The 27,095-nt window shown below is 43.5% G+C and overlaps 2 protein-coding genes across 6 annotated transcripts in view; one reads left to right on the forward strand and one right to left on the reverse strand.

Annotated features, from left to right (window-relative positions):
- The window catches only part of ITGA4 (integrin subunit alpha 4), an 80,017-nt gene extending 54,551 nt beyond the window's left edge, over window positions 1-25,466 (forward strand). Inside the window, exons 18-28 of one of the 2 annotated variants that reach the window (XM_038585020.1) lie at window positions 9,404-9,554; window positions 11,033-11,128; window positions 11,823-11,902; window positions 12,437-12,520; window positions 14,472-14,562; window positions 16,929-17,036; window positions 18,016-18,138; window positions 18,793-18,912; window positions 20,788-20,886; window positions 21,237-21,356; window positions 21,699-25,466. In XM_038585020.1, coding sequence (XP_038440948.1) covers window positions 9,404-9,554; window positions 11,033-11,128; window positions 11,823-11,902; window positions 12,437-12,520; window positions 14,472-14,562; window positions 16,929-17,036; window positions 18,016-18,138; window positions 18,793-18,912; window positions 20,788-20,886; window positions 21,237-21,356; window positions 21,699-21,797 — 1,171 coding nt within the window. In that variant the 3' untranslated portion in view covers window positions 21,798-25,466. Of the gene's footprint in view, window positions 1-9,403; window positions 9,555-11,032; window positions 11,129-11,822; window positions 11,903-12,436; window positions 12,521-14,471; window positions 14,563-16,928; window positions 17,037-18,015; window positions 18,139-18,792; window positions 18,913-19,963; window positions 20,091-20,787; window positions 20,887-21,236; window positions 21,357-21,698 lie in introns of those variants that run through there. The other variant, XM_038585021.1, reaches the window with a different exon arrangement.
- CERKL (ceramide kinase like) overlaps window positions 1,347-27,095 on the reverse strand; it is a 130,897-nt gene continuing 105,148 nt past the window's right edge. The window contains exons 12-15 of one of the 4 annotated variants that reach the window (XM_038585023.1): window positions 25,048-25,220; window positions 24,203-24,270; window positions 6,909-7,056; window positions 1,347-2,911 (exon numbers count right to left, since the gene is read on the reverse strand). In XM_038585023.1, coding sequence (XP_038440951.1) covers window positions 6,944-7,056; window positions 24,203-24,270; window positions 25,048-25,220 — 354 coding nt within the window. In that variant the 3' untranslated portion in view covers window positions 1,347-2,911; window positions 6,909-6,943. Of the gene's footprint in view, window positions 2,912-6,908; window positions 7,057-7,099; window positions 7,247-24,202; window positions 24,271-25,047; window positions 25,221-27,095 lie in introns of those variants that run through there. The other 3 variants (XM_038585026.1, XM_038585025.1, XM_038585024.1) reach the window with 3 other exon arrangements.

Consider the following 27,095-nt stretch of genomic DNA (forward strand, 5'->3'; position numbering starts at 1 on the left):
GATAAACCACTGCAATTTCGTAGCATGTTTAAATAACCCGATTTTGAAATTGGTGTGCACGCTAGAGGGAAGATGTGAGAAGTGAGGACTGGAGAGCGAGAATCGGTCCTGAGGTTGAGGGCTGCTGTGTACAGGAAGCGCAGGAGGTCGAGGAGGCATCAGTGACAGGACAGTGCGAACCGATTTTGGGGGAGGCGGGGACGACATAAAGGAGACAAGTTCAAACTGGGGCATGTTGAATTCGGTGGGATTTCTATACTCAGCTTTCCACTTGGAAATCTTGTTCAGGATCGTTTTTGGGAACTGTTTACACTTCAGCGATTTATGAGCATGGGGGGCAGGGGGCTGGGAGTGGGGAACATGTGGAAATGCGAACTTCAGAGAGAGGAGAACTAAGGATCAAATTGGGGAGGGGACAGTTTTATTTAAGGATTCTAACAAGGGACGCCTGGGAGGGGAGGGCTCAGCGGTTGACCGTCTGCCTTCAGCTCAGGTCGTGACTCAAGGGTCCCGGGATCAAGTCCCGCATCAGGCTCCCTGCATGGAGCCTGCTTCTCCCTCTCTCTGTGTCTCTGCCTCTCTCTCTGTCTCTCTCATGAATAAATAAATAAAATCTTTTAAAAAAAATCAAGATTCTAACAAGAATCTGGAGTCTCTGGGGGAAACTGAAAAAGGTATCCTCAGAGAAGTAAAGAAACCAGATCCATAGGGAAAGAGCTAGTGGAGAGGACAGAGAGGGGGACTGAATATTGTAAACTTTTGTAGAGAGAGACCAGACAGCGCAGTGCCTTGAGGAAAGGTCATGGGGATTGGCATTTAAACTGTGGCTGCTGGGTGAGAAAAGGATGTCCCTGGTGAGTTTTTAAGGTGGAGATTTCACTGCAGATGCAGCCAAGTAACAGTCAGTGTTTAAGTGGAAGAAGAATATACGAGTTGGTTCAAACTTAAGAATTTTTATGTTTATTTTATGATGAAAGTTGTTATTTATTTAATCATGGGACGACATGAACAAGTGTGAGGGTCAAAGTCAGAGGGGGTAAAAAAAACAAAAAAAAAAAACCAAAAACCTAAATTGATGAGCAAAATGTCCTTGAGTCCAGGGGGCACGTTTCAGACTCTACCTGGACTCTCCTCCTAGGCACCTGCAGGCTACTCCCTTCACCTTTTGCTTTGAAGCTCCACATTGCATTAGACTCTCTTCCCCTCCTACTTCCCTAGCTCTTCCTCAGTTGTCTTTTGAGGATCTTGATTTTGGGCTCCCTTGGCTTCCTAAACCCTTTCTCTCTCCCACTTTCTCACATGGTTCCCCACCCCAACCCCCACCATTTTCCCTGGACAAGCCTCCCCACAGCTGTGACCTCACCTGGCCTGTCTACACTGCTGATGCTCAGCCAAGTGTCTCAGAGCTTCACGCCCACACACCCGGCTGTCCATTAGACATGTCCTCCTGGGTGCCCAGCCACCGTCCACCAGGGACACAGCCAGTAGTCGCCGAAGCCAACAAGCTAGAGCTCAACCTGCATTATTCTCTTCCTTACCCCCCACATACAGTAAACCCCCTATGTTCTGTGATACTACCCCTGCAGGTGTACCTCATATCCATCATACTCCTCTCTCTGCCACAGTAGCTCCCAACCAGGTGCTCAGTATCCTACCTGGATCACCAAGCTTGCCCACTTTCTGGGCTTCTGGCTTCTGATTTTGCATTTATTCTAATCCCCCTACTGTGGTATTTTTCGAGGGTGAGCTTTCTAACGCTGATAACGTGCTCCATTGGCTCCTTAGAACTTACAACCTCAACCTAATGCTCTTTCTCAACCGTGCCCGGGGATTTTTTTTTCCGTCAATGACAATACTTCTAGTCGTTTGGCCGTGCACACTTTCCTGAGCCTCTGTATCTTTTTGTTTCTCCTAATTACCTACCTGATTAACTCACATTTGTCTTATAAATCTCAGCTGTCTTTCTTTGTCTCCAGCTACACAAACCCCAGTCCTGCGACCCCGGTCCTACTGCACTTAGGCTCCCCATCCTTATTGTCTGTCTCCACGCTATGCCGTGAGCTGCAGCAAGACCGGTTTCTGTCTTTTCATCTGGGTGTTGACAGTGCCTGGAATGCTGTAGGTGACTAACGGTTGTTTGCTGGGAAGGGAACAAGGTCCTAAGGAAACGGCATACAATGGGGTCAGACCCAGCTGGAGGAGTCGCCTTAGAGAAGTTAAGTTCTCCTTACCTTGAGCTGAGAAACTATGAAAAGGTGCTTGGCATGGATTAAGAAAGCTCAATGTGGAAGGAGGGGAAAAACAGAGAGTTCGGGGATGGCCGGGATAAAAAGCAAGTGACTATATGGAAAGTGAGGGCTCTGAGGATGGATTTGGGAACTTGAAGGGAATGGGAAAAGATTCAAAATAGCTGTTACAATAAACGGAATAGGAATGAGTAAAAAGGTTGACAAACAGTGTTGAGTACCCTGCTGGGGTGGGATCACATATGGCAGAGAATAAATTAATTCTTTTCACTTAGGCAATGCCAGTATAGCCTTGAGCATCCACAGTTGAGGGCCAAGAAGCCCTAACCTATTTGATTTATAATTGGACTTTATACTGAAATTATCCAGATTGGCTGCTCAGAGAGTCCAAAAACAATGACTACTAACTACTTTGTACCCCAGCATGTAATGCGGTGCCTTTGTTGAGTTATGAGATGAATAATTTACAACCTTCCCATTCATGTATTTATTTTCTTCCTCGAGTGCTTCATTTTCTTGGTGTTTTTGCTGTCGCGGGCCTTTGATAAGCTCTCACCCACATGGCTCCTCTTCTTATCTGAGCTACAAATAGGTAGTGTTTTCGTTTTCTTAAATCAGGCACTCCCACTGTCCCTTTTGTCATCTTTCTCTGCAACTGCTCCAGCCTATGAAAAAAAAAAAAAATGGGACATTGAAGTTTATATGAAAATCTTACTAAGAATGTTTCTTTCCTGAAGAATGAAAATACATCCTTAAATTAAGAGATGAAATCATAAAAAAAAAAAAAGAGATGAAATCATGTAATGATTACTTTGTCTTCAGTGCATACTTTCTCACAATAAAATTACATTACCTACTTTACTTTTTTTTTTTTTTTTTTTTTTTTACTTTGAAGTGATAATATTTCTTGATGTCTGTGAAATCCATTATGGTTTTAAATGGCAGGTTAGGCGGTATCTCTGAAAGTGTCATCTTTGAGTCACCTTCATGAGAATCACCTGAAATGTTTAATTAGAAATACAGTTTTCTAGGCCGCAAACCCCACCCCCCACCCCCAAGTCAGAACCTATGGGCACCAGGCCAAAAAAGCTCACTACTGATCAGGCTACGAGTCATTTTTATCAAACTAAAATCTGGGAAGCAACGTGGTGGTGAAGAGTTTGAGAGCTGGAGTCAGGCTTTTGAGAAGTAGCCTTTTGAACTCCCCGAACCTCTTTCATTGATAAGAAGGTAAAATAGTACCTACTCTATGAGGTGGTTTTCATTTATTTATTTATTTTTAAAGATTTTATTTATTTATTCATGAGAGACCCAGAGAGAGAGGCAGAGACACAGGCAGAGGGAGAAGCAGGCTCCCTGCAGGGAGCCCGACGCGGGACTCGATCCCGGGACCTTGAGCCAAGGGCAGATGCTCAACCACTGAGCCACCCAGGCGCCCTGAGGTGGTTTTAAAGAAGAAAAAAAAAAAAAAAAGTCATGCAAACTGGGTGCATAGCACAAAGCCTGAAATACATGAAGGTTCGTAAAAGTTATTTTTGAGAACATTGTTATTGGGATATGTGTAAACCATGATTTAAAAAAAAAAGTTTTACTTGGGCCTCGAGATGAAATACTGCCACTGAATCCTCTACATTTTCTGCATGTGTGCTGGTTATTTGTCTGGAGTTTAAAGTCTCTTTATGCCCCCAAGAAAGCCACCGACGGCCTGGGCCATGGTTTGCCGCTTTGTGAGGTTGGACGTGGCTCGAACGTCGGCATTAGGTGTAAGTCCCACGTCTTTGGCGTCACCTAGGAGAGCCATCGGCTGTCTCTGTTAGGTAAAAGATACCTTGTTTGAGGAATTTCCAAGTGCAAACTCTTCTAATTAACCTTCAGGCCTGCAGTGAAGGGTACAGTCCATGAGACGACAGTCGGCCTGGCCTGGCCCACCCCGCCGGCACAGTAAGCGCCTGCGACCCTTTGCTCGGCGCGCTCCTGCCCGTAACCCCGGCACTAATGCGTCTGCGGGCCTCAGAGCTGCAAACCCACCCGTGTAGGCAAGAGCGTTGCTGGGAACTGCTGTGAGCGGCCGCCCCCGGCCCCCCTGAGCCGCACGTGCGCACGTGAGGTTGAGGCCTCTTCCCGCCCGTCTGCAGCTCAGCACAACGAACCCTGGGCCCGCGGGCTCGCGCTGCAAGACGAGGATGAGCAAAGACAAGTAGCTGATGGAGATTGCAAATATACTAGCAAGGGTTAGCCATCACGCAGGCGCGTCCAAAACCAAGCCTTCCCCGTAGACGGCTGGGCTACGTGCCTCTACTTCCCTTCCGGCCCCCGGGCGTGTGTCTTGGGGTCCGTGGGGGAGGCTTTTCCTGAGCAAGTGCCTTCCTGTCAGGACTGCTTTCCACCGCAGGGGGCACCACCTGGTGAATCGTGACTTAGACGACAAAGGACCGTGATTATTTTTGCATAAAAAGCAGGAGGCGGCCGCAGGGTTCACGGGCAGCTTCCCAAACTGGACACGCGTGGTCACCTTTCCGGTTCTCTTGGCTTTTCCCCCCACGGGCTCCCCAAGGCTTGAGCAGCATCGAGGTTCCCAACAAAAGAAGAGGGACGAAGGCCAAAACCCGTGCCGCTGAGCGGCCGCCGTCCAGCAAGGGGGTGGACCTTCACTCTGCGGAACAGGGCCTGGTCACACGCTCACCCCGGCCGGCCCGGCTGCAGGGCAGCGGGGTCCTCATGACTGTCGCAGCTCGGTCAGAATGCGGGGGGCTTCTCTTCTGCTACATCGAGGGAGTCCTGCCTTCTGCCTAAACAATCTGGGGTTCTTCTAGCAGATTCGGGAGGTGCCCGTCGGGTAGACAGCGAGCAGTGCCCAGACTCTTCCACTCTCCTCTTTGGCTCCCCGCCGCCCCCCCAGAGCACGTCTATCAAAATTATGCATTTTTAAGACGGAGATGGTAGGAATCTATGCCTCACGGACGTCAGAGTCTTGAAAGATGAATTAGACGCTTGACACAGTAAAGCCTGCTAACTAACTGTACGTCCCGGTCTCGGATCTTCGGCTCTCGTCCTCGGGACCCCAGGGAGTCCGCCCTTATTCAAGTGCCATCTCCCCAAATGTCCGTCCCCTGACATGTTCTCATCAATGAGAATTTTCTAGTGTTTTCTTTCTCCCTGAAGTCAGTAGCACAAAGAGGACACAGGCTCAGGGGCCTGGAGGCCGCTTGCCACCGGCTCGTTTTCTGCCGGAGAGATGAAGCCTGCACCTTGACCTGCGACAGCAGGGACCCCTGGGGTTCTGTTGTTTGGCTCTGGCCTTTGGTTGAACGTGATTGTAGGCGGGGTGTCGCTGTGCTTAGGGCATGGAGTGGGGGATGTGGGGCTGCTGTGTTTAAGGCACAAGGGGGGGATGTGGGGTCACTGTGTTTAAGGCACAGGGGGGGACGTGGGGCCACTGTGTTTGGGACACAAGAGGGGGATGTGGGGCTGCTGTGTTTGGGGCACAAGGGGGGGACGTGGGGCCGCTGTGTTTGGGGCACAAGGGGGGGATGTGGGGCTGCTGTGTTTAGGCCACATGGAGGGGAGGACATGGGCCTGGTGTGTTTAGGGCACAGGGGGGGACGTGGGGCTGCTGTGCTTAGGCCACAACGGGGGATACATGGGGCTGTGGTGTTTAGGGCACAAACAAGGGGAAGACGTGGGGCCGCGGTGTTTAGCCACAAGCAGGGGGGGACGTGGGGCCGCTGTGTTTGGGGCACGAGCAAGAGTGACCCCAGGCAGGTTCCGCGCACAGTGGGGGGGAAGCTGGGCACCACGGAGCCGACTCCTCCACCCTGAGGCCGCGGCCCCCCTTGAGGATCATGGTTCCGTCAGCTCTGACCCTCCTTCCAGAAGAGAGCCACCTTCCCACGGCAGGGCTCAGGGGCTGGAGCCACCGTGTGCCCGCGTGTGCCCCGCCCTTCCCTGCGGGGGGGACAGTAACTGAAGGCAGGCGGCACAGGGCGTTTTTCTCATGCAGGTACCACGTTGTCTTGATCTGGGCACTGCTTTCATTTAGTGTATTCAGTTTGTAAAAATTCACGGAGCTGTGAATCTAGGACGTGTGTGTTTTTCTGTATGTGCTATCTCGATAAGTAAGTGTAAAATAGGGGAAAAAAATCAGAAGAGGGGAAGAACTCTTAGGTATAGGTGGACTGTGCGGCTTCTTAGAGCTGTGCCGTTAGAAGTAGAAGGATGGGGAGAAGGGTCTGTAACGTGTTTGCACATTCTGCAGTTCATATAGTTCTCAAAAACCACTTCCAGGGGCGCCTGGGTGGCTCGGTCAGTTAAGCATCTGACTTCAGGTCAGGTGACGGTCTCAGGGTTCTGGGATGGAGCCCTGAGGGGAGCCTCCGTGCTCAGCGGGGAGCCTCCTTCTCTCTTTCTCTCTCTCTCTCTCGCTCCCTCCCCCCACATGTGCATGTTCGCTCTCAAATCTTTTTTTTTTTTTTAAAGAATTTATTTATTCATGAGAGACACACAGAGCCAGAGATAAGGCCAAGGGAGAAGCAGGCTTCCTGCAGGGAGCCCGATGCGGAACTCAATCTGGGGCCCCAGGATCACGCCCTGAGCCAAAGGCACTCAGCCACTGAGCCCCCCAGGTGCCCCTCTAATAAATATATTTTAAAAAACAAACCATACTCTTCCCAGTGTTGATGTTGCCATAGATTTATTGGTCAATCCATTAGCTCAGTTGCCTCGAAAGTGTTAGGTTGTGCGATGGGGTACAGATCACGCGAAGGTAGTAGCAGTGGACGTTTACTTAACGAGACATTTGGAATCCATATACCTTCACGGAACAGAAAAACCTAGTTATAATTTGGTAGAATTTATACTGATATTGAGGAGGGGTAGCAGCTGGTGTCGTCGGGGAGAGCAGTGCCGAGTGCTAGGGCTTGGCTATGAGTATCAACTGGAAGAACTTCTGAGAACTTTTAACACCTCGCTCAGCCTTGTGCAAGCACAGATCAACCAGAGACCTGCGGAGGGGAAATGTTAAGGTCAGAGAGAGCGAGAGCTTGAGGTAGATACAGAACCAGGTGTTTGGACACCTGTTAGCAGGTGCGTGGCTGCAGCGAAGGACTGAGTTGTGCAGAGGAGGGTGAGGCCTCCCGTGCTGCGCTCGCACGTCAGCCCCCCGCCCCGATGGCACTGAAGGACATTCAGGCACGTGACAGGGTCGAGTTTGCTTCCTGGAGAGTGAGCCTCTCTGGCAGCGTGAGAAGGGGACTGGAGAAGGGCGACTTGGGGAACCCATTAAGGGTGTAATCCACGTTAAGTCGTGTTCCGTCATGCGGTGTTCCTATCTTCATGTTTACAAATAATCATCCTAAAATTATTAATAATAATGTTTACAAATAATCCTAAAATTAATAATGTTTACAAATAATAATAATCCTAAATAATGAGCATGGTAGGAAAGCAAGAAGCAACATGCCTTTGCTACCTTCAGGCAAAAGTGGTTCCCCTGCCTCGGTGTCCCAGAGCCCCTCACTCACAGCTCTTTCCCCTGGGTTTATAATATTTGTTTACACATCTGTCCTGTACTCCAGGGTGCGGATCTTTTAAACTATTAAACTATTTCTGTATCCGGGAGTAACGAATGTGATGATTATAGAGGAGCTTTCAGTCCCAGGCGGTCCGTCGTTCATGGGTCTTCAAGCAATGGTCCCAAGCATGCATTTTGGGTTTTTTTGTTTTGTTTTGTTTTTTTAAAGATTTTATTTATTTATTCATGAGAATACATAGAGATGAGAGAAAGAGGCAGAGACACAGGCAGAGGGAGAAGCAGGCTCCATACAGGGAGCCCGACGTGGGACTCGATCCTGGGTCTGTCTCTAGGATCAGGCCCCGGGCTGCAGACGGCGCTCAAACCGCTGAGCCACCAGGGCTGCCCCACCAAGCATGCATTTTGAAACCTGTTCTTAAACTCTGTTCTCAAGCACCCTTTGTTTCCAATCAATTCACAAAATGACTATTAAATGCTGACTCCGCATTTAGCATTTCCGTAAATAGCTTATTCAGACACTAATCTTCGGTACAGATGTTGGTTAGAATGGTAGAGTGTAGACTGGAAGGAAACCCTCTCAAGTGCCAGGTGAGTATTTGCCTTTCTTCCTGCTAGGATTAGCCTCACCATGCTTTGTCTTGGGTCACATCCATCAGCTGTTGAACCAATGTTTCTAAATTTTAAATTGCTCGCTATCTAAGAATGTCTGTCTTGAGGGAAAGCTTATATAGAATCGCTGTGTGAGTTTTCTTTGGGCTTTTCTCATCCTCTCACTGTAAGGAGGACGGGCGGTGCAGGCAGTTACCCGGAGGCCTTAGAACATTCCCGCCGTCGTGTTTCATACAGAAATGAATTGTGCAGAGGCACGTGCATGAGCCACGTCTTCAAAGTAGTAATTCTTGCTCTCCTGGGTGGTGGCTGAGGCTTCAAAATGCTGAAGCACCTCCTCCCACCTTGCAGACCTGGAGCCAGAGGCAGAACTGAGCGCTCCCTCCTCTGCTGGCTCTGCAGCAGCCTTCTCTTCCCGGTTCACAGGGTGGGGAAGCGCGGCCGCAGTTCCATTTGTGAATTTGGTCTGGTTACTGCACAGGTGCCCAGGCGGCCTTGGGCAGTGAGCTGCAGTGCAGCAGGTTGTGGTGGCCCCACTGCGGGGCATTGCAGTCCTTTCCCCGGGCTGCGCTCATGCCACCAGAACATCCTCTCTTTTGGTGGGAAGTCATCTCTCTCGTCACCTTTTCCCAGTTCTCCCCATTTCCCCCTTTGGTTCAGGCAGCAGCTGGTTTAAGGTTTTTTTCAAGGGTAAAGAAAGAAAAAGCTCTGCGTTTAGAGAAATGCATGTGAAACAATGAGGAAAATAGGCTAAAATTATAGAAATGAAACAGGATTAACTTAATTATAACTAATTAAAAATAACAAGTTTCCTGGGTCATAGCTGACTGAATTTATCTGAAACGTGAGAAATGGAGTTGTTTCTAAGATGAATTTGTATCCACTTGCATGGAGTCCTCGCCCCGTGGTATTTTTTCCAAATTGGTATTTTTTCCGAATTGGTATTTTATGTTGAGGATAAACGGGGAGATGAGATTTTTATTTCCCCAAAAAGAACTAACTATTGCTTAATTTTTAGGCCACATGAAAATAAGACCTATGTTGCTGTTGGGAGCATGAAGACAGTGATGTTGAATGTGTCTTTGTTTAATGCTGGAGATGATGCATATGAAACGGCTCTGCACATCAGACTCCCCTCCGGCCTTTACTTCATTAAGATTTTAGATCTGGTAAGTATGGAAAACCAGAGTTCTGTGATACTATATTTATTCTTTTTCTTTTTATTGTAAATGGTATAGGGGTACCTGGTGGCTCAGTCTGTTAAACTTCTGCCTTTGGCTCAGGTCATGATCCCAGGATCCTGAGGTTGAGCCCAGCAATGGGGCTCCCTGCCTCTCTGCCCCTCCCCGCCCCCACACACGGGTGCCCACACATGCACGCACGCACGCACTCTCTCAATAAAAAAATCTGTAAAAAAAAAAAATGTAAATGGTATAATCCATTTCATTGATGTGAGGCCTTAATATTTGAGGTACATGCGGACTTACCACTCGAGTTTCCATTGATTTTTGAGACTTCCATGAATTCATGCTCCTCATCAAAATGACAAGTTGCTTGGTCCCTGAGTTCCAAAGAGTCCGCGTCCTGCTTCCAAACGTTCCAGTGGGAGAGACCCAGTTGTCCCAGGCAAGGTGCTTGGGTGCCGCTGCTTTCCTCACTGATAACCTCGTCTGGTGCCACCGTGCTGCTCAGTCTTGGCTGCGGTCCCTGAGCAAGCAATACCGCTCCTCCCAGCGGGGCTCCCCGAGTTACCGTTCTGCATTTTAGGTTCACATGCCCAGTCTCGTTCCCAAAGAACTTCCAGCCGAGACCTCACGCACATCAGTCTCCACGGATTCAGAAATCTTGGTGCCAACCGGGTCACAGGCAATTTGTCTTTCCCTACAAGAGTTTGAAGCACCTAGAGACCTTTTCTTACCACCTGGCCTCCGTCCTGAGCCCTTGAATCTATCCGCAAGGCAGCTTAATAAGGTCGATTTCAAAGAGAAGAGCCTCAGTCACTTTCTCCTTTGATGCCTGTCTTCTCCCTTAGCAATGTACTCCTCTCTCATCCAGAGACTCGCTCTTCAAGCCAAGGGGCATTTAGAGATGCTCTGACCTCTCCGGGGTATGTAACCCTTTCCTCTAGAGCACTGGGAGCCTATTTGCAATAGTCTGAAGGACTGAGGCACCTGTGTATGTAATATATATTATCTAGATCAATGGTGTATGTGGTACATCTATGGTGTATGTGTCTGCCTCTGTAGCATTTGTATGTACACGGTATTTCTATCTATACACCTACAGTCTATAGATACAGCATGACGTGTATTTCCCTGAATATTTGAGAATATATATATATATATACCCACATCCCATATATGTATATACATCCTATTGTGATGCCAGTTACTATAATTATATACCCTTATCACATTCTCACATCCCAGACAAAATGAGATAGGGACTTCGTGAGTTCCTGGCTTCATGATTTTTCCAGGACCTGGATCTTGAATTCAATAGGGAATACAAATGTGGATGAAAGCTTCAAGCCCAGGAATTATCCTGTGGAGGATTTGCAGGAGTGTTAAAAGCACTCCTAAACCTACGTTACGGACTTCTCCTTCCCTTCTTACCTAAAGCAGCTGTTCTCATTTTTTCCTTTTAGGAGGAGAAACAAATAAACTGCGAAGTAACAGACAGCTCTGGCTCAGTCAAACTTGACTGCAGCATTGGTTATATATACATGGATCGTCTCTCAAGGGTAAGCATTTAGCCTGAACAGTTTTTGCTTACTAACGTGGGCATAAAATATTTTCTGGGCTTTCCCCCCCCCCCATTTATGCCACATGCAAATATATAATTTATTATGTATTTGCTTAGGGTAAGTAGCTAGGCGATGAATTAAAACTCCAACTGGGCTTGGGATCTTTGAGATTGTGTTTATATTCTTGGCAATGTTCACTGTAAAAAAAAAAAAAGTGGGGGCACATGTTTGTGTCAAGATGGGCATGTGAACGTGTCGATCAGAATCCTACTCCCCTGTCTCACCCTCCCCAACACTCCCCCTTCCCCTCTCCACCCCAGGTGGTCCTATCTGCCAGGCATGTTACCTCTGCTATACAAAAAGGTGTGACTGGCAAGAGTCCTCACTCAAGTTGTTAAAGCATCTCTAATTTTGTCAGTCTGGACCTGCCTGTCTTTACATCGAGAGGCGCCTTTGTCTCTGAGTGTCACTCACGGCAAAGGCTGGTGCTTTAAAATTGCCACAAACCTGACAGCTGCCCCCTTAGCTCGCTGCCTGAGTGAGGAGTAGTCTGTGCTTCTACAACATAGTCTCAAATATCTGCATTCCACAGAACACAAACAGTAAGGAAAACTTAAATTCAGGTGATTAAAAAAAATATTTTTTAGATTTCTTTTTTTTAAAGGGGCCTTTCCCTCTCTGTGCTTTACAGATGGATATCAGCTTTCTCCTGGATGTGAGCTCACTCAGCCAAGCCGAAGAGGATCTCAGCCTTACAGTGCATGCCACCTGGTATATCTCATCGTGAAAAAATAATGGGGCTAAAGGAGGTAGACCCCTGACTTTAGGGTGGGAGGACTTAGGGGAACCATGGAGCTGTGTTTCCATTGTCTGCAGGAGAAAACCTCTCTTGTGTGAGCAAAGAAACAACAACAACAAAAATCTCTAAACATTTTGGGGGCAAATAACACAGTCCGTCACGGGAGCACGTTTCTACCAACCCTGTCATAAACATTTCTTCCTACCACATCCACTTTGCCCCCACTCCTCAAGCCTTCAGTATACCGAACATGTGATTCGCTCTCTCTGAAGATGATTTTAAGATTTTATTTATTCATGAGACACACAGAGAGAGGCAGAGACACAGGCAGAGGGAGAAGCAGGTTCCCTGCAGGGAGCCCGATGCGGGACTCGATCCCGGGTCTCCAGGATCACCCCTGAGCCGAAGGCAGGTGCTCAACCGCTGAGCCACCCGGGCGTCCCTCTGAAGATGATTTTTGTGTTTGGGGGATTCTCACGGGGTGTGTGTTCTGTTTGCTTCTCTAGTGCAAATGAACGGGAAATGGACAACCTGAACAAAGTGACGTTAGCAATCCCTCTCAAGTATGAAGTCATGCTGTCTGTTCACGGGTAAGTAAATACTGAGGCCTCCTGTAAAGCTGAGAACCGATGTTCAAATTCTGTTGCTTATGTTAAATTGATCAAAAATATATTTAAAAACTTTTAAGGAGAGACCCGGGCTGTTTCTGGCCCTTACCACAGACCTCGGTGTTGCATTCCCTTGCTTAGCTGTTCGTTATTTTAATGCCCTCTCTGGTCGTTACTGAGACCTCCTCAAGCTGGTACCCAGGTGGGGTTTCTCACTGGAAAAGCTCCATAAGCCTCCTGGCAGCTCACGCCCAGCCTGTCAGCCTATTCTGTGCAGACCAGGGCCCCAGAGCGGGGGGTGTGCAGTTGGCACGATCATGCTTTGTGGCTGCAGCAAGTGTCAAGTTCAAAGAAGCGGAAGCTGGGGCAAATCTCCTCTCCAGAACCCGCGTCTACCCGTGAGACAAATCGATTGAGATACGAGGGAGCCAAGCTGCAAGATGTCCCTTGTCCACAAGCTCTTAGTCCCCGCGCATCATGGAGCGGCTCACCCCTAGCCCCGGAGCCAGCATTCACTGGGTGCCCACAACGTTAGTGATTGTTTACGTGGACCTGCCTCAGATTCAGGAAGGAAACGTGGGGAGAAAGATTTCAGGAGCATTAAGAAAACCACTAGTGATTCACTGGAAGTGATTCAGGCTAGGAGTCTTTGTTTAAAACCGTATTTTTAAAGGAACAGAAGCTAGGAGATACCGAAACACTAGACTGATGAGCTTTTCCTGTTGCTCCTAAATATAAACCACCCCCAATGGTTTTTAACCACCCGCAGAGATGGCATATAATTATGTAAAAATAAAACGATGTCTGCAACTGAAAGGACTGAGGATCACGTTTGCGAGATGAAACAAACAGGAGAGATAGAGAGGGGGCCGTTCAGGAGGGCAGAACCGAATGCATCACGGAGGAGGAGAGCAAAGCTGATGCCAGCTTTCTGGGTTTTGAAGCCTCATCTCACCTTTTCTTGACTTTTTTTAAAAAGATTTTATTTATTCATGAGAGACACACAGATGCAGAGACACAGGCAGAGAGAGGGAAGAGCAGGCTCCATGCAGGGAGCCCGATGCGGGACTCGATCCCAGGACCTCGGGATCACACCCTGAGCCAAAGGCAGATGCTCAACCACTGAGCCACCCAGGAAGCCCTTTTCTTGACTTTCTTAGGATGAGTGTCCTCCACACACAGCTTTGGGCAAGGAATGTTCTGCGGGTATGAAACTGCCTCAGTGTACAGCATTCCAATGTTTTGGTGTAACCCTCTCTTACTTTGCATTACTTCACGTTAGCTGCCAAATATGAGCAACTTGGTGGAGCTGGGACTCCCAAGAATAATACTTCTTACAGTTCACTGCTGTCTAATTACAGAGGAAGGAGTGACAACCCTATATTCTTAACAACAACAACAAAAGTTTCCTATACTCACTGACATTTGAACGGTTCCCCAGCCTTGGGGCTCAGTACAAATAGCGAGTGGGAACTGGATTATAGAAAGATGTAATTCAAAAATAGGTAACAAAAACCAAACAAAAATAGGTAACATAGATTGATCTATGGGAAGATATTGGAGTGGTAGGGAAAAGCTAAGAAATCATCTCCTCTTTGTCAAGTTTATATGCATCATTTGAGGACTGAGGGAAGGAATGGCCAGTGGACTGAACCAGGCAGTGCTGGGAGGACAGACCAAGGGTGTCAGTGGGAAGAGGGGCTGTCCCTCAAGTCCGAGCATGTGCCTTTCTGGTTTCATTACATTTCACTCAAGTTTGTATCTTAGCAAGAAATCTAAAATCTCCAGTGGTGCTTGGAAGTCCTCTGTAGCCTGGAACATCGTCTTAAGTAGCATTACTTAAGGGCTATGCAATAACCGCGCCTAGAGAGAAAGACTGTTTATAATAGCTCATCAAGGAAGACAAGTTAAACTTGAGTTTTCTTTCTTTCAGGTTTGTCAACCCAACCTCATTTATATATGGGCCAAAAGAAGAAAATGAGCCTGATACGTGCATGGCAGAGAAAATGAACTTCACTTTCCATGTAAGAAAAGTTGTTAATGGTATTTGTGGTGAGCTGCAAGCTTGTCATTGCTGCATTGCTCCAGAGGACGGCAGAGGCTGTGCCGCCCTGCTGCCTAGGGACCCACCGTGGTGGCTGGTGGCAGCGGGCTTGTTACTCCATCCCCTCTCCTCCTGGGTTCTTGCTCCCCGCCCCCCCGCCCTTGCCTTTGTACTGCTCCTGAAGCCCGCACCTCCTTACAAATACAGCGGGAAGGAGCAGACGCAGGAACAGAGGCAAATCGCAAAACAGGCCAAGTTATGGGAGGAAGTGAATCTGCTAGAGACGCACACAGAAATCAGGAGGGGCCAAGGGCAAGCATCTTTGGGTGCAAATCCATGAAATCTCTTCCTGGTTCAAGCTGTGATACAAGCACTAACATTACCCAGTAAAGGGAGCTCTTACCTGCTGCGCCTGTTTAAGGTCTGCTTGGTCGGCCTTGTAGGCCAGAGGCACGTGACCAGTTATAGATGATGTGTCACTTATTGTTTAAACAAACAAAAAGAGTATCATCATCCAAACATAGTGATATAAAGCTAAATTAAAAAATTTACTGTCAAACTGAAAGTTTTGGGAGCATTGGAGATAATGTCCACAAAAATATTCTTAGAACCCAAAGCACTGCTCCCAACATTTAGAGCTACATGACAATCTACAGAAGGTGCGTGAGTCTGGATTTAGGTGCATTCAGGCATTTTGTAAGGCAGTGCTTTCAAAAAGGTAGGTCAGTGGGGCACCTGGGTGGCTCAGTCGGTTAAGCCTCTGATTCTTGGTTTTAGCTCAGGTCTTGGTCTCGTGGTTGTGAGATCGAGCCCCGCGTTGGGCTCTGTGCTCAGCGTGGAGCCTGCTTAAGATGCTATCTTCCCCTCCCCTAAAATAAATCTTTTCTTAAAAATTGAAAAAAAAAAAATTGAAAAAAAAAAAAGTAAAGCATAGGTCAGACTCACTTGAAGTATCTATTCAAAATGTAAATTCCTGGGCATTCCTGCCCCAGATCTATAGAAGAATGACCTTGGCGTCCTGGTGACCCTACGCGCACCCAAGTTTTTGTTGTGTTAGTGTACAGTCGTGTTGAAAAACCATAGCCCTGTGCTTCGGAGTCCCAGGAAGTGCTCCTCTCAGAGCCCAGTGGGAGTTCTGTGCTCCGATAAACTAAAACAGAAACTGAGCTAGACCCTAGAAGGCCTGTTTCTTTACTTAGAATTCAGGGGAAGTGTTTTTCAGTCATTTAATTGGAAGGTCTTTTCCACGTAAGTTAGGGTTGCATGACTGGGCCTGGCCGTCATCTCTGCAGCCTGGGGGAGTCTGCAAAATTGTGGAGGTTCTTAGAGGTCTCAGTGTTACCCGGAAAATGAGGATGAAAGATATTTTAGGTTAGACTGATCATTTGCTGGCATGAGGACGACTCTGTCCAGAGGTCTGGGCAGCGCTGGGTGTTCATCCCTGAAACCGGCTTCTGCAGCTGCCCTGGTGCTCCGTGGCCTAGCAATTTCCACCAGCCAGCGACACGTTCTCTTCCAGGTCCCGGGCGGCCTGAAGCTCATTGCAAATCGAGGAGGCTGCCTCCTTCACTCAGATATCGGGGCACATCTCTTTTCTGAGTTACTGTATCGGTTTCATAGCTAAGCTCTCAGGCGGCAGTTATTTTGGGCCAATTTCCTTCCTCAGCGGCAATCCCCAAACTTATTAATAATGAAAGAGCCCCTACTTATGCATGATTATTAAAAGGCTGTTGTATTTTCTCGTCCCCTTTCTGATTTTTCTGAGTGCATCAGCATGATTATCCTTACCCCGAACTAAATAAAATATACTCTTATTCACTCACTGCCAAAGAGGATTATCCTCTCGGCGGGGTGATTTTGTGAAACGTGAGCATTGGAGGTAGGACACTGGAGCTTTAATTCTTGTCACTTTATGGCCATCCTAGGTACATCATGCATACCTCTGAGCCTTTTCCTGAGCTGCAGAATAAAATGTCAGCTCGTGTCACGGGATTTGTAGTGAGGATCACTGGATCGTGGGTTGTTAGGTACATAAAGTGCCACACAGATGCATGGTGTTGTCTTTTTCTTTAGACTATTTCTGCAATAACTCTCAGCCTGGACATTTTAGCCTAATCAATGTCAAAAGGAGAGGGCTAGGAATAATGAATAAATTATTCGCAAACTTTGCACAAAGTTCTGACATATGGATATTCGGTCTCCCCTTGCAGCTGCCAACCACACACGGCAGCCGCTATCAATGTGGTGAAGCATCCGGGCTCAGCCAAAAGCTTATTGATAACTATGCTTGCATTTATGAAAAATGTTGTTTACATTTAAAAAAGATTTTTTTTTTCTTCTTATCAGGTCATCAACACTGGCCATAGCATGGCTCCAAATGTTAGTGTGGAAATAATGGTACCAAATTCTTTTGCCCCCCAAACTGATAAGCTGTTCAACATTTTGGATGTCCAGGTAAGAACGTGTTCCTTCCTTTATTCTAAATCATGTTGCTAAACAGACACATCTGTTAACCTGTGTGAGTCACACTCTCAGCTATGAATTCACCACGCATTTACTGAGGCCACTTTGAATATTATACGTTACTTTGGGACTGTCGGATTACGGGGACCTCTGCATCTGATGTATATGGTCTGTAACAGAACCCTGCTCTTCACTGCATTTTCTTTGTGAAAGGGCCCTGTAGAAGTAATTCAATGGGTAATAAAAATATGAATTTTGAGGCCACTGTTGAAAAATCAGTATTTCAGCCTTTTTTTTTAACAGAATCGATACCCTTATGTTGATGATTATATCAGAATTAAGATTTAAAAAAAATATATTATTTATTCATGAGAGAGGTGGAGACATGGGCAGAGGGAGAAGCAGGCTCCCTGCGGGGAGCCCAATGTGGGACTCGATCCCAGGACCCCGGGATTACGCCTGAGCCAAAGGCAGATGCTCAACCGCTGAGCCACCCAGGCGGCCCCAGAATTGTTTTTCACCTTCCCATTTTCAAGGCAAGCAGTCAACCAATAAATCTATAACTGAATTTGAGATCTAATTTTAAAACGTCTTACCTGAATTCCAAACCTAGATGGTGGGAAATGTTATAACATGTTATCATTTTGTATCTAAATCCAAAGAAATGTTGAATTTCATGCTAATGTTCAAATGTCTGTTTTTCACCTTGCCTTATTTCCTGTAAGGTTTTAGGGCCCGGTGATCACTTTAGCACCTACATCCAACCTTGTTAAAATGTTGCTGGGTTCCTGAGTTTTTGCCATGGAGACTTAATCTTCCCCAGATAAATCTGTCCAAAAGATATTTTCACCATTTTAGAAATGCTTGATAGATTTTAGAAAAGGCAAGCGACTGGAACTTTCAAGACCATGAAGCTTTTGCAGTTCTCTCCAGTACGGAGTAAGATTCTTCCCACTTTCTATCTTTATAGCCTGCTGGAGAATGCCATTTTAAAACATATCAAAGAAAGTGTGCATTAGAGCAGGAGAAAGGTGCGATGAAGATCCTAAAAGACATTTTCACGTTCTTGTCAAAGACTGATAAGAAGCTACTGGTAAGTTTCTGCTTCTCGGGTTGTAGATTTTGCTTGCCAACATACGGACCTGAAGCACTTAAACCAAGAGCCAGTGGGTTTGAGCTGTCAACTGAGTGTAGGAAAGAAGCAAATTAACTTACTACTCTTGCACATGAGGGACACACAATTGGAGAGAGAGATTCGGGGATATATAGATACACACATACATATAATACAGTTTCATTATTTATCCAACCAGTGCCTATTTTGTGCCAGCCAGACATTGTTCTAGACCCTTGAGGCTGCCAAGATCTACTATTTAGCTGAGCAGACTGTGGCACGAGATTAATTTTCACTGCTTTCATTTTAGTGAATTTACAGAAGAAAAAAAAAAAAAAAAAAAACGAAAACCCTGAGGAAGCGATCTCACCTTCAAATGATCCACCTTTTACAGGAACATAGAACATGTGACTTAACAATGCCCTGATTCGGAGTCTTTAATTCGGAGAACACATGCTTCAGCTCAGATACCTTTTGTTGTGATTTATAAAACGTTCGTGTTTTGTGTTAAGCGAGAGAATTTTTTAAATCCATGAATGGGAGAGGTTTAATTCCATGTAAAATATTTTAGCCATTTATAAAAAAAAAAAAAGAAAAGTTTTAATGTAGCTTTTTTTGTATTTGTTTTTCAAGTTCTGCATGAAAGCTGATCCATACTGTTTAACTATTTTGTGCCATTTGGGGAAAATGGAAAGTGGAAAAGAAGCCAGTGTTCACATTCAGTTGGAAGGCCGGCCCTACCTTTCAGAAATGGTAAGTAAAATAAAATGACAACTTTGAGTTTGTAGGTTGCGTATGAACTTATCTGAAGTCCTCTTATTTAGATAGGATGTTATAGGACTAGGCATTCAAGTAATTGAGGAGGTACGAATAAAATTTGGAGCGGAACTCTACAACTATTTCCGCGTATCGCTTCAGCTGAATAGATTGTCTAAGTGATATGGCTTCTGTAATTAAACAGGTACTTAAGACTCTAAAATACACTATGGAATAATTAAGAGATTTATTTTAGAAAGCATGTCCAACTGCTTAAAACTTTGATTACATCACAGAACTTGGCTACCTATTTTATATAACCTTAGGGTTTTTTTCTAAACTACCTTAAATTATGCTTAAGTATTTAAGAAGTAAAACTAAAGCTTTCGTAAGATCCAGTAAAAAATCAAAATTTACCAACCAACAACAACACTTGAGAAAAACTTTGAAAGGATGAATAAATAATACAACTTGGACTTCTTCCTAGCAATGAGTATGCCTGTTTAGGATTAGAAAATCGGGGCACTTGGGTGTCTCAGGTCATGACCTCAGTGGGGGGAAGTATGCTTGAGGATTCTCCCCTGATCTCACACACACACTCTCTCTATATAATGAATCTTAAAAAAAAAAAAATACCAGAGAGAAAATTGATTTTATCTGGAGGTTCTGTTCTTCAGTTTACCTGACAAGTATGAATAATGTCTTTTGCAGGGATGTTGCAGATTATATGAGATACTTTTTGTGAAGCCCTTAGTGCATGATATATAGTAAGGCAAAGAAAATGGTAGTTCTCTTTTGTTTAGAGAGGAATATTTGAAATTGCCACACAGTAGTGAATAGTAAAGGAGGGGGAAAAAATTCACCAGATATGGAAGTGATGTCTGCTGTAGTTCTGGTTGGGCTAAACCTAAATCATGAGACCATCAGGCTATTTAAAGTTTTGCAGTTTGCCTTCTATATCCTTGAGGTCCAGGTTTCTCAACAATGGGCACTTGGCATTTGGGACAAGATAATTCCTTGGTGTCAGATGCTGCTCTGTGCATTGTAGGATGCTTAGCAGCATTGCTGGCCTAGATGACTATCCCAACAGTCAAAAATGTCTCCAGAAACTGCTGACCTCTTAGGGAGTAAAAGAATCCCTGTTGGAAACCACTGCTGTGATAAAGTACGTACTTTATTTTCAGCCCTAAAATTCTATGTGTTCTTTTCCAAAACATTAAATAGCATTTATATTTTAACTTTTGAGGGTCCCAGACTTCTTTAGGAATTTTGCTAAGGAATATATTCTCAAGTTTACATGCAATTTTAAAAGGTTCTTAGAAAAAAATAAATAAATAAAAGGTTCTTAGAGTCTGTAGAGCCCATCCTCAGATTCCTGAGCTCCATGGATTCTTCTTGGTTATAAAGTCCCTCTGTTAGCTCTTGGAGTTCATCTATTGATTTTATATTTGAATGTTATAAACTATATGTGTATTATCAGAGCAGGAAAAAACAACCTGTTTCTTCAAACTTATTTTATCTAGGCTTATCAGGTGAAGAAAGTCTTATTTGGGGAAAAAAGATTCAATAGGAAAAAACACAACTATCAAATATTTGAATACTTATATATTACAAATATCTAAATCAAATTATCTGCAAACTAGTCATGTTTAATAAAAGGATTTCAACAAAATGATGCCAGGAAAATTAATACCACAGCGATGCCTTTTCTTCCAAAGAAAGCATTGCAATGCAATTAACTACAAGAGGTGAAATAAATTGGAGACGATCAATTGTAAAAGCCTCAAATAGTAGGTAAGGATCAAGAGAAATTATTAGTATGTCTTCACAAAATAAAACTAAGGCTACAGTGATCTTTCCTTTATTAAACAGGATGAGACTTCAGCCCTCAAGTTTGAAGTAAGAGTAACAGCTTTTCCAGAACCCAATCCAAAAGTTATTGAACTAAACAAGGATGAGAATGTTGCACATGTAAGATGACCATTTTACCTGAAATCTTGGGAAAATTATTGCTGGAGTGGTTAGTCAGGAAAGTGTATTCTGACTAGATAATGGAGGGTTCAAAATACGTTACCAGGATCTGGCATTTTCTACAACTGGTGGGAGGGAACAATGCAGATGGCTTTTTTTAGGAGGGTGAACTTGGTAAGATTAACTAGATGAAGAAAACATGGAACAAGCCACTTCTGCTAAATGGTTACCACCAAGAAAAGGGGATAGGGTTGTTCAAAATATTAGGGAAATCATGGAGGGGGGCGGGTGGTTCAAAGGGAATAGAAGTTTTTAAACTGGTGGCTCTTTATTTCGGTTACATTATATAGGTTCTACTTGAAGGATTACATCATCAAAGACCCAAACGTCATTTCACAATAGCGATTATTTTGAGCAGCTTGCTACTTGGACTTATTTTACTTCTACTGATTTCATGTGTTATGTGGAAGGTAAGCCTTTAATAATTACTCATGTTAAACCACTCAGAAATGCCATTCTTGATCTTCACAAAGCCTCCTTTGTGACTCCCACATTATTAAATATTGCAGCACTTTTAATGAATTTTTAAATTCCTATTTCTCCAGTATCTCCCAGTACCTGTATCCCAACCCTGACACTAGTTTGGAAAGGTGTTCTTTTATAATGTCAGTTTTGGAGAGTGTGTGTCACTAACAAAAATTATACTCTTTAACCATATTTCCTATCCTAAATTTTATTGACTGCATGGGACAGTGACCTTTAAGGTTTCTGATGAGAGTATTGCATAATCACAAATATGTTACAATTTTCAGGCTGGATTCTTTAAAAGACAGTACAAATCTATCCTACAAGAAGAAAACAGAAGAGACAGCTGGAGTTATGTTAACAGCAAAAGCAATGATGATGATTAAAGACTTCTTTCAAATTGAGAGAATAGACTCAGGTTAACCAAAGAAATTTAAGACATTGTTTACAAGAAACCCTGTACTTCTTTTACTCATGACCTTGTGACATATGAGGTCTCAATGCAAATGAAAAATCCAAGCAATTACTCTTCGGGAGGAAAATAATCTCTCAGCTCCTAAATGGGTAGAAAAACACTAAAGCATTCAACTTATTCAAGGTAAGTAATCCCTGGAAGATACCTTGAAATGAAAGTGCCTCTGAATTAAATCATATTGAGGAAGTAAACAACTCATTTGAAGAAGTCCTGGAAATATCATTCCTTTAAAAGAAATTATTTACCATGTATGCTTGCTTCGTAAAATAAACTCCACTGAAGAGGGGATCATTCATTTCTAAAAGATCGTTGAGGCTTGTTGGAAAGATCCTGCTAAATATTTTTAAAGAAGAAAGAGCTGTTCCTCAATTTTCTAATGAATAAAAGAAGACCACTAATGTTTTAAAGTAGACTTATTTTAAAGACCTTTATCTGTAGTACCTTTATGAGGGGCTTTGATCAACCATTTATTCAGCAGTCGATGTAGGAGCATTATGGGCCTGATGAGCAAATTTCAGACTGAACTTATACACTGGTTTGAGCTTAATGACTTCTGGATAATTATTGTTTATACAGCTATGGACTTTTTCTTTCTGTATATATACACACATAAGTTCTTAAAAGAATATGTTTATAGGTATGAATCCACTAGTCCTCCTAGCACACATTTTTAGCAAGGGTACCCAGGAGTAAATTTCTAAAAATCCATTTTTAATGACCTTCTCTTGGTTATAAAAACAGTACTTAAGAATTCTAATTTATATTCTGAAACAGATTATGAATGTTGCACTTTAGCTGTATTTCAAATTATTAATACACTGATAGATAAAATATGAAAACTGTACCTCACTAATGACGCTTAAAAAGCAAAACTCTACAAAGACCGTGATTAGAGGCCAGTATTTCATATAAACTAGATACTGTGTAAAACAGTGACTGCCAAATTAAGCAAGTGCACCTACTTCTTTAGATTTTACTCTTTCTCTTCAAATGTATGTATTAAATGTGTTTTTACCAGATGTATAAGAGCATTGTCTTCCACATGGAACTAGAGAAACAAAATTGAGGAATTTAACTTATATTCAGTGAATATAAATGTGACATCAAAATTTCCATAACCTAGAGATAAGTTAGAGATAACTTATTTAAAATCTGGAAACTTTTATAAAAACTTAATATTTCACTTATCTTTAATGCCTTTTCATTTGCAAATATAATCCTTTTTTTGTAATATTTATCCATGCATAGGAACTAGATGCTGCTAGCTGCAGAATATGATTTCATCTGAATTGTCCTGTATCTGTCTTTATTGTTGCAAGTGATCAAATAGTAAAAGGCTTACCTCTAATTTATCTATTATGGAAAATATTTGTTCATATGAAGCCCCTGCCAACAACTATCTCTCGCTAGCTGCCTAAATTCCTGTAAGTTATCTGTTCACAAGCCCAGAGTCTGTAATTGGCCCAAGAACAAGGAGGGCAGACCTTTGTAAAGGCATTCGAGGAGTGAAACCTCCTGAATGCAGTGTATCCCAGTAGAAATTAAAAAGGTACGATATATGGGCAAAAGAGCTGTTTTTTCATTACATAAAAAGCAAAGTAATTCATACACGTGAATTTCTGGAATCCTAAAAAAAATTTAGCTCTTTTCTATTCAGAAATGATAGCATTTGGGGTATTATTGAGTGCACTAAAACCAATGTGCTAGGATTGCTGGATAACAGGAGTCTCAGAAGCAGAAAGAAAACTGCTCCTCACCCATTAGCTAGTTGGTGTAATTTAAAATTTGTTACAAACTTTAAGGAAAATTAACCATTTCTATCAGGGATTATTCACACAATTGGTACCCTAACAACTTAATGTTTATCTTTTTGGCAAACAAATGTGGGTACTGGGATGATTTTGAAATCTGGATTAGACATCATTAGGACATCCTTATGTAGCCTCTGGAGTCCATCTGTCCTAGGCTATAGGAAATTTCACGTAAGTCCTGATGGAGTCAAATCCTGAAAAGTGAGAGCATCCAAGTTATTTCACTTGGGAATTACTGATATGTCATCATGATGTTTTAAGTATATGAGCATTTACTTTCAGTTCCAATAAATATTTTCTGAAACCCAGAATTTGTTATATTTCATGTCTTGCTTTAAGCTCTAGCTTTTAAGCCCTAGAAACTAATTTTTAGCAAAATAACAGCCATTTTAACTTCTTTAGACATATCCAGAGAGGGGGAAAAAATTCTTATTTTTTTTTAAAGTATGACTATATTCCTTCACATTAAAATTAGTTTGTAACTTTTTTTTTTATAAACAATTACATGTTCCTTGGGAATCATTCATTTCTTCCGTGCTTCCTCCATAAAGATTGATAAGCCTTGGGTGTAATCTGTAAAAAAAAAATATATATATAATTATTTCGTCAATCTATCTTTCCTTTTCACACATATACCTATTGAGTATGACACATCACACCGAATGCAAACCTAATGGCAGCTAACAATCATGGTTTCATGGCACAGCTGCAATCTTGTAAGAGATTGGAGGGCCTAACAAATCAGCCCCAGTAATCACTGTACAATCCAGGCACTGTGCCTGTAGAAAGCTCACATCGAATGGAATGCTCCTGCACACTTCTACCTCTTGGGTCATAATGCTTACCAACAAGGAGTTTGCATGGTCCTAAAGTTGTTTATGCCAGTTGTTCTGTTAAATAGTATGTAAATCGTTCCCTTGGAAAGTAAGTTGAATGCTTTGGGAAGAGCTGATAGAAGCCACACTGCTGAACACAAAGCAGTAACGACTGGAGATCTAAATGTAACAATCTGCTACCCAGATGGCTTTCACAAGGTTAAGATCTTGATCCGTTTTTTAAATTACAAAACCTAAGTCCTAGAAATTATCTGTATATTTCAGGGAGAATGGGAATTTGAAATAGCAAGAGAGAATCAAATTTGGTCATGAGTCTGTGTGAAAATGCTTTGGCTGTATATAACAAATTGGTAAATAAATGTAAAGTCACACTGTATTTATTAAAATTGTACATCTTTTTATGTTTCCCTGATTCATTAAAAAAAGAAATCTAGTCCTGACAAGGCGGCTTCCATTACACTTAAGTTTTGTGTCTACTGGTGGACATTTAAGACAGTGAAATAATTACACTTACTTAACCTGAACCTCTGACTTGGCTTCCATTAAGTCACCATCTACATTCCAAGGGAAACTGTTTTCTGAAGCAGCGGCATGCAGTCCATCCTCCTCTAGGCTGTATCCGCTATTATTTCTTGGACGAACTTTCACTTCTCCAACAGTGTAAGTCTCAACAAATGGAAAATTGAACTAAATAAAACAAATGCAAATGATCACGGTGCTTGCTTTATCCCTAACTGCTAATGCAAATTAAAGTTTACTGTGCTCTATCCCGTACGTAAATAGCAACATGCATGATGACGTTTTTATAGCTTTGAAACTCCGTACCAGGGATTCCCAGTTTCTTTGGCAAGCTTGTCTTATGATCAGTGTTGTGTACTTATGAGGTTGTAAATTGTGTATCATACAATTTCCAATTAAAGATTTTTTTTAAGACCTGTCTGTTGATTGTTGTACAATCTACTAACTCATCAACTAGTTTAGGTGATAGAAAGCAAACTAAGTTTCATACTTGGAATTTAATTAGGAAGGAACCGAGCTCCATGCTTAAACAGGTGGAAAGAGGAAGTAAAAATCACATTAGATTGACAGGTATTTGCCAGCCTCATTCCCACTTTAAAGATGGACTCAGTTTGCAAGACTTTTGCTTATTGACCATTGTAAATGGTGCAGGGTATCTTCAAGTTTCAACTTTTGTCTAAAGAAACTTTAGTGGAAAAAAAGTTTCTATTCTCATACATAAGACAGCCAAATATCTTTTTAGGAGCAATGTATATTAACCACTCATTAATTTCACTTTTTTAGGTAAACGGCATGAGGTTTATTCCTATTACCTACATGCATTCTTTTCCCTTCCACATATGAACCTCAGTGTTGAGATATAGAATTTTAAAAGTTGACAGAAAACTAATATTTTCCCCCCCCATACCCTTATTTTCCATGTGTAGAAACCCAAGGTCCAGCAGATTTTAGTTTATACTGTATAGTGCGCTGGGTTACTACAATGGATTATACTGGGTTTAGAGAGTGGCGTCAGCTGTTCTCCAGGGAAGCAGATGGGCTCTCTGTGAAACTACTGAGCAGTCATTGCATTAGACTTCCCATCTCAGGTCCAAAGCCTTCGTGATATCCTCCAATCTCTATGAACTTGTAAAAATAATCTGTTTTAAATGAGTCATTGCTAACCGCTACTATGGGTTAAATTGCGTCCCTGATAACGATCCCCAGAAGTCCTAATTCTTAGTACCTCTAAACGTCACCGTATTTGGAAAGAGGGTCTTTGCAGATGTGATTGAGCTAAGATGAGGTCATTAGGTTGAGCCCTAATCCCATGTGACTGACAGCCTTATAAAAGGAGAATGCCATGTGATCAAAGAATCCGACTACAGCAAGAAGTGTAAGCCAAGAGATGCCAAGAGGTGATGGCCACCACCAGTAAGTCTATTATCCCAAACCCTCAGTTTTCATGTGTATGCTTCACAAAATGAAGCTGCGTACATCCCAGGAAATTCAGTACCTATGAAACCACATTGTTAGATGGGTCTTCAGGGAGCCAAGAACTTAATATCTTGTGTGAGCTTGTGTCTAAGATGTGAGGAAGAGAAGTAAACCGTTAAAACTGTGATACATGTGCCATGATGGTGTAAGCACAAAATTAAATGAGAAACAAGGCCAACGAGCAGGATGTTGGGTGAGCCTCCTATTTGAAGGGAGTCTTAACACAAAGAGTTAGTCTGGAGGAGAAGGGAAGTTTCAAAGACAGGAAACGTTTGACCAAGTATGGAGACGGCATCATCAAGCGACTACAAGAAATTCATACTGTAATACTATGATACTGGTGTTTAGGCACTTATGTTTTAAATTTTATCTTAATTTTTTTTAACATTTTATAATTTGACAGAGCACAAGCAGGGGTAGCCAGAGGGAGAGGAAGAAGCAGGCTCCTCGCTGACCAGGGAGCCTGATATGGGGCTCCATCCCAGGACCCTGGGATCACGATCTGAGCCAAAGGCAGGGGCATCACTGACTGAGCCCCCCAGGCACCTTGGTGCTTGTTTTTTAAGA

The sequence above is a fragment of the Canis lupus genome, chromosome 36, assembly GCF_011100685.1.
Source record: "Canis lupus familiaris isolate Mischka breed German Shepherd chromosome 36, alternate assembly UU_Cfam_GSD_1.0, whole genome shotgun sequence".
Lineage (NCBI taxonomy): Eukaryota > Metazoa > Chordata > Mammalia > Carnivora > Canidae > Canis > Canis lupus.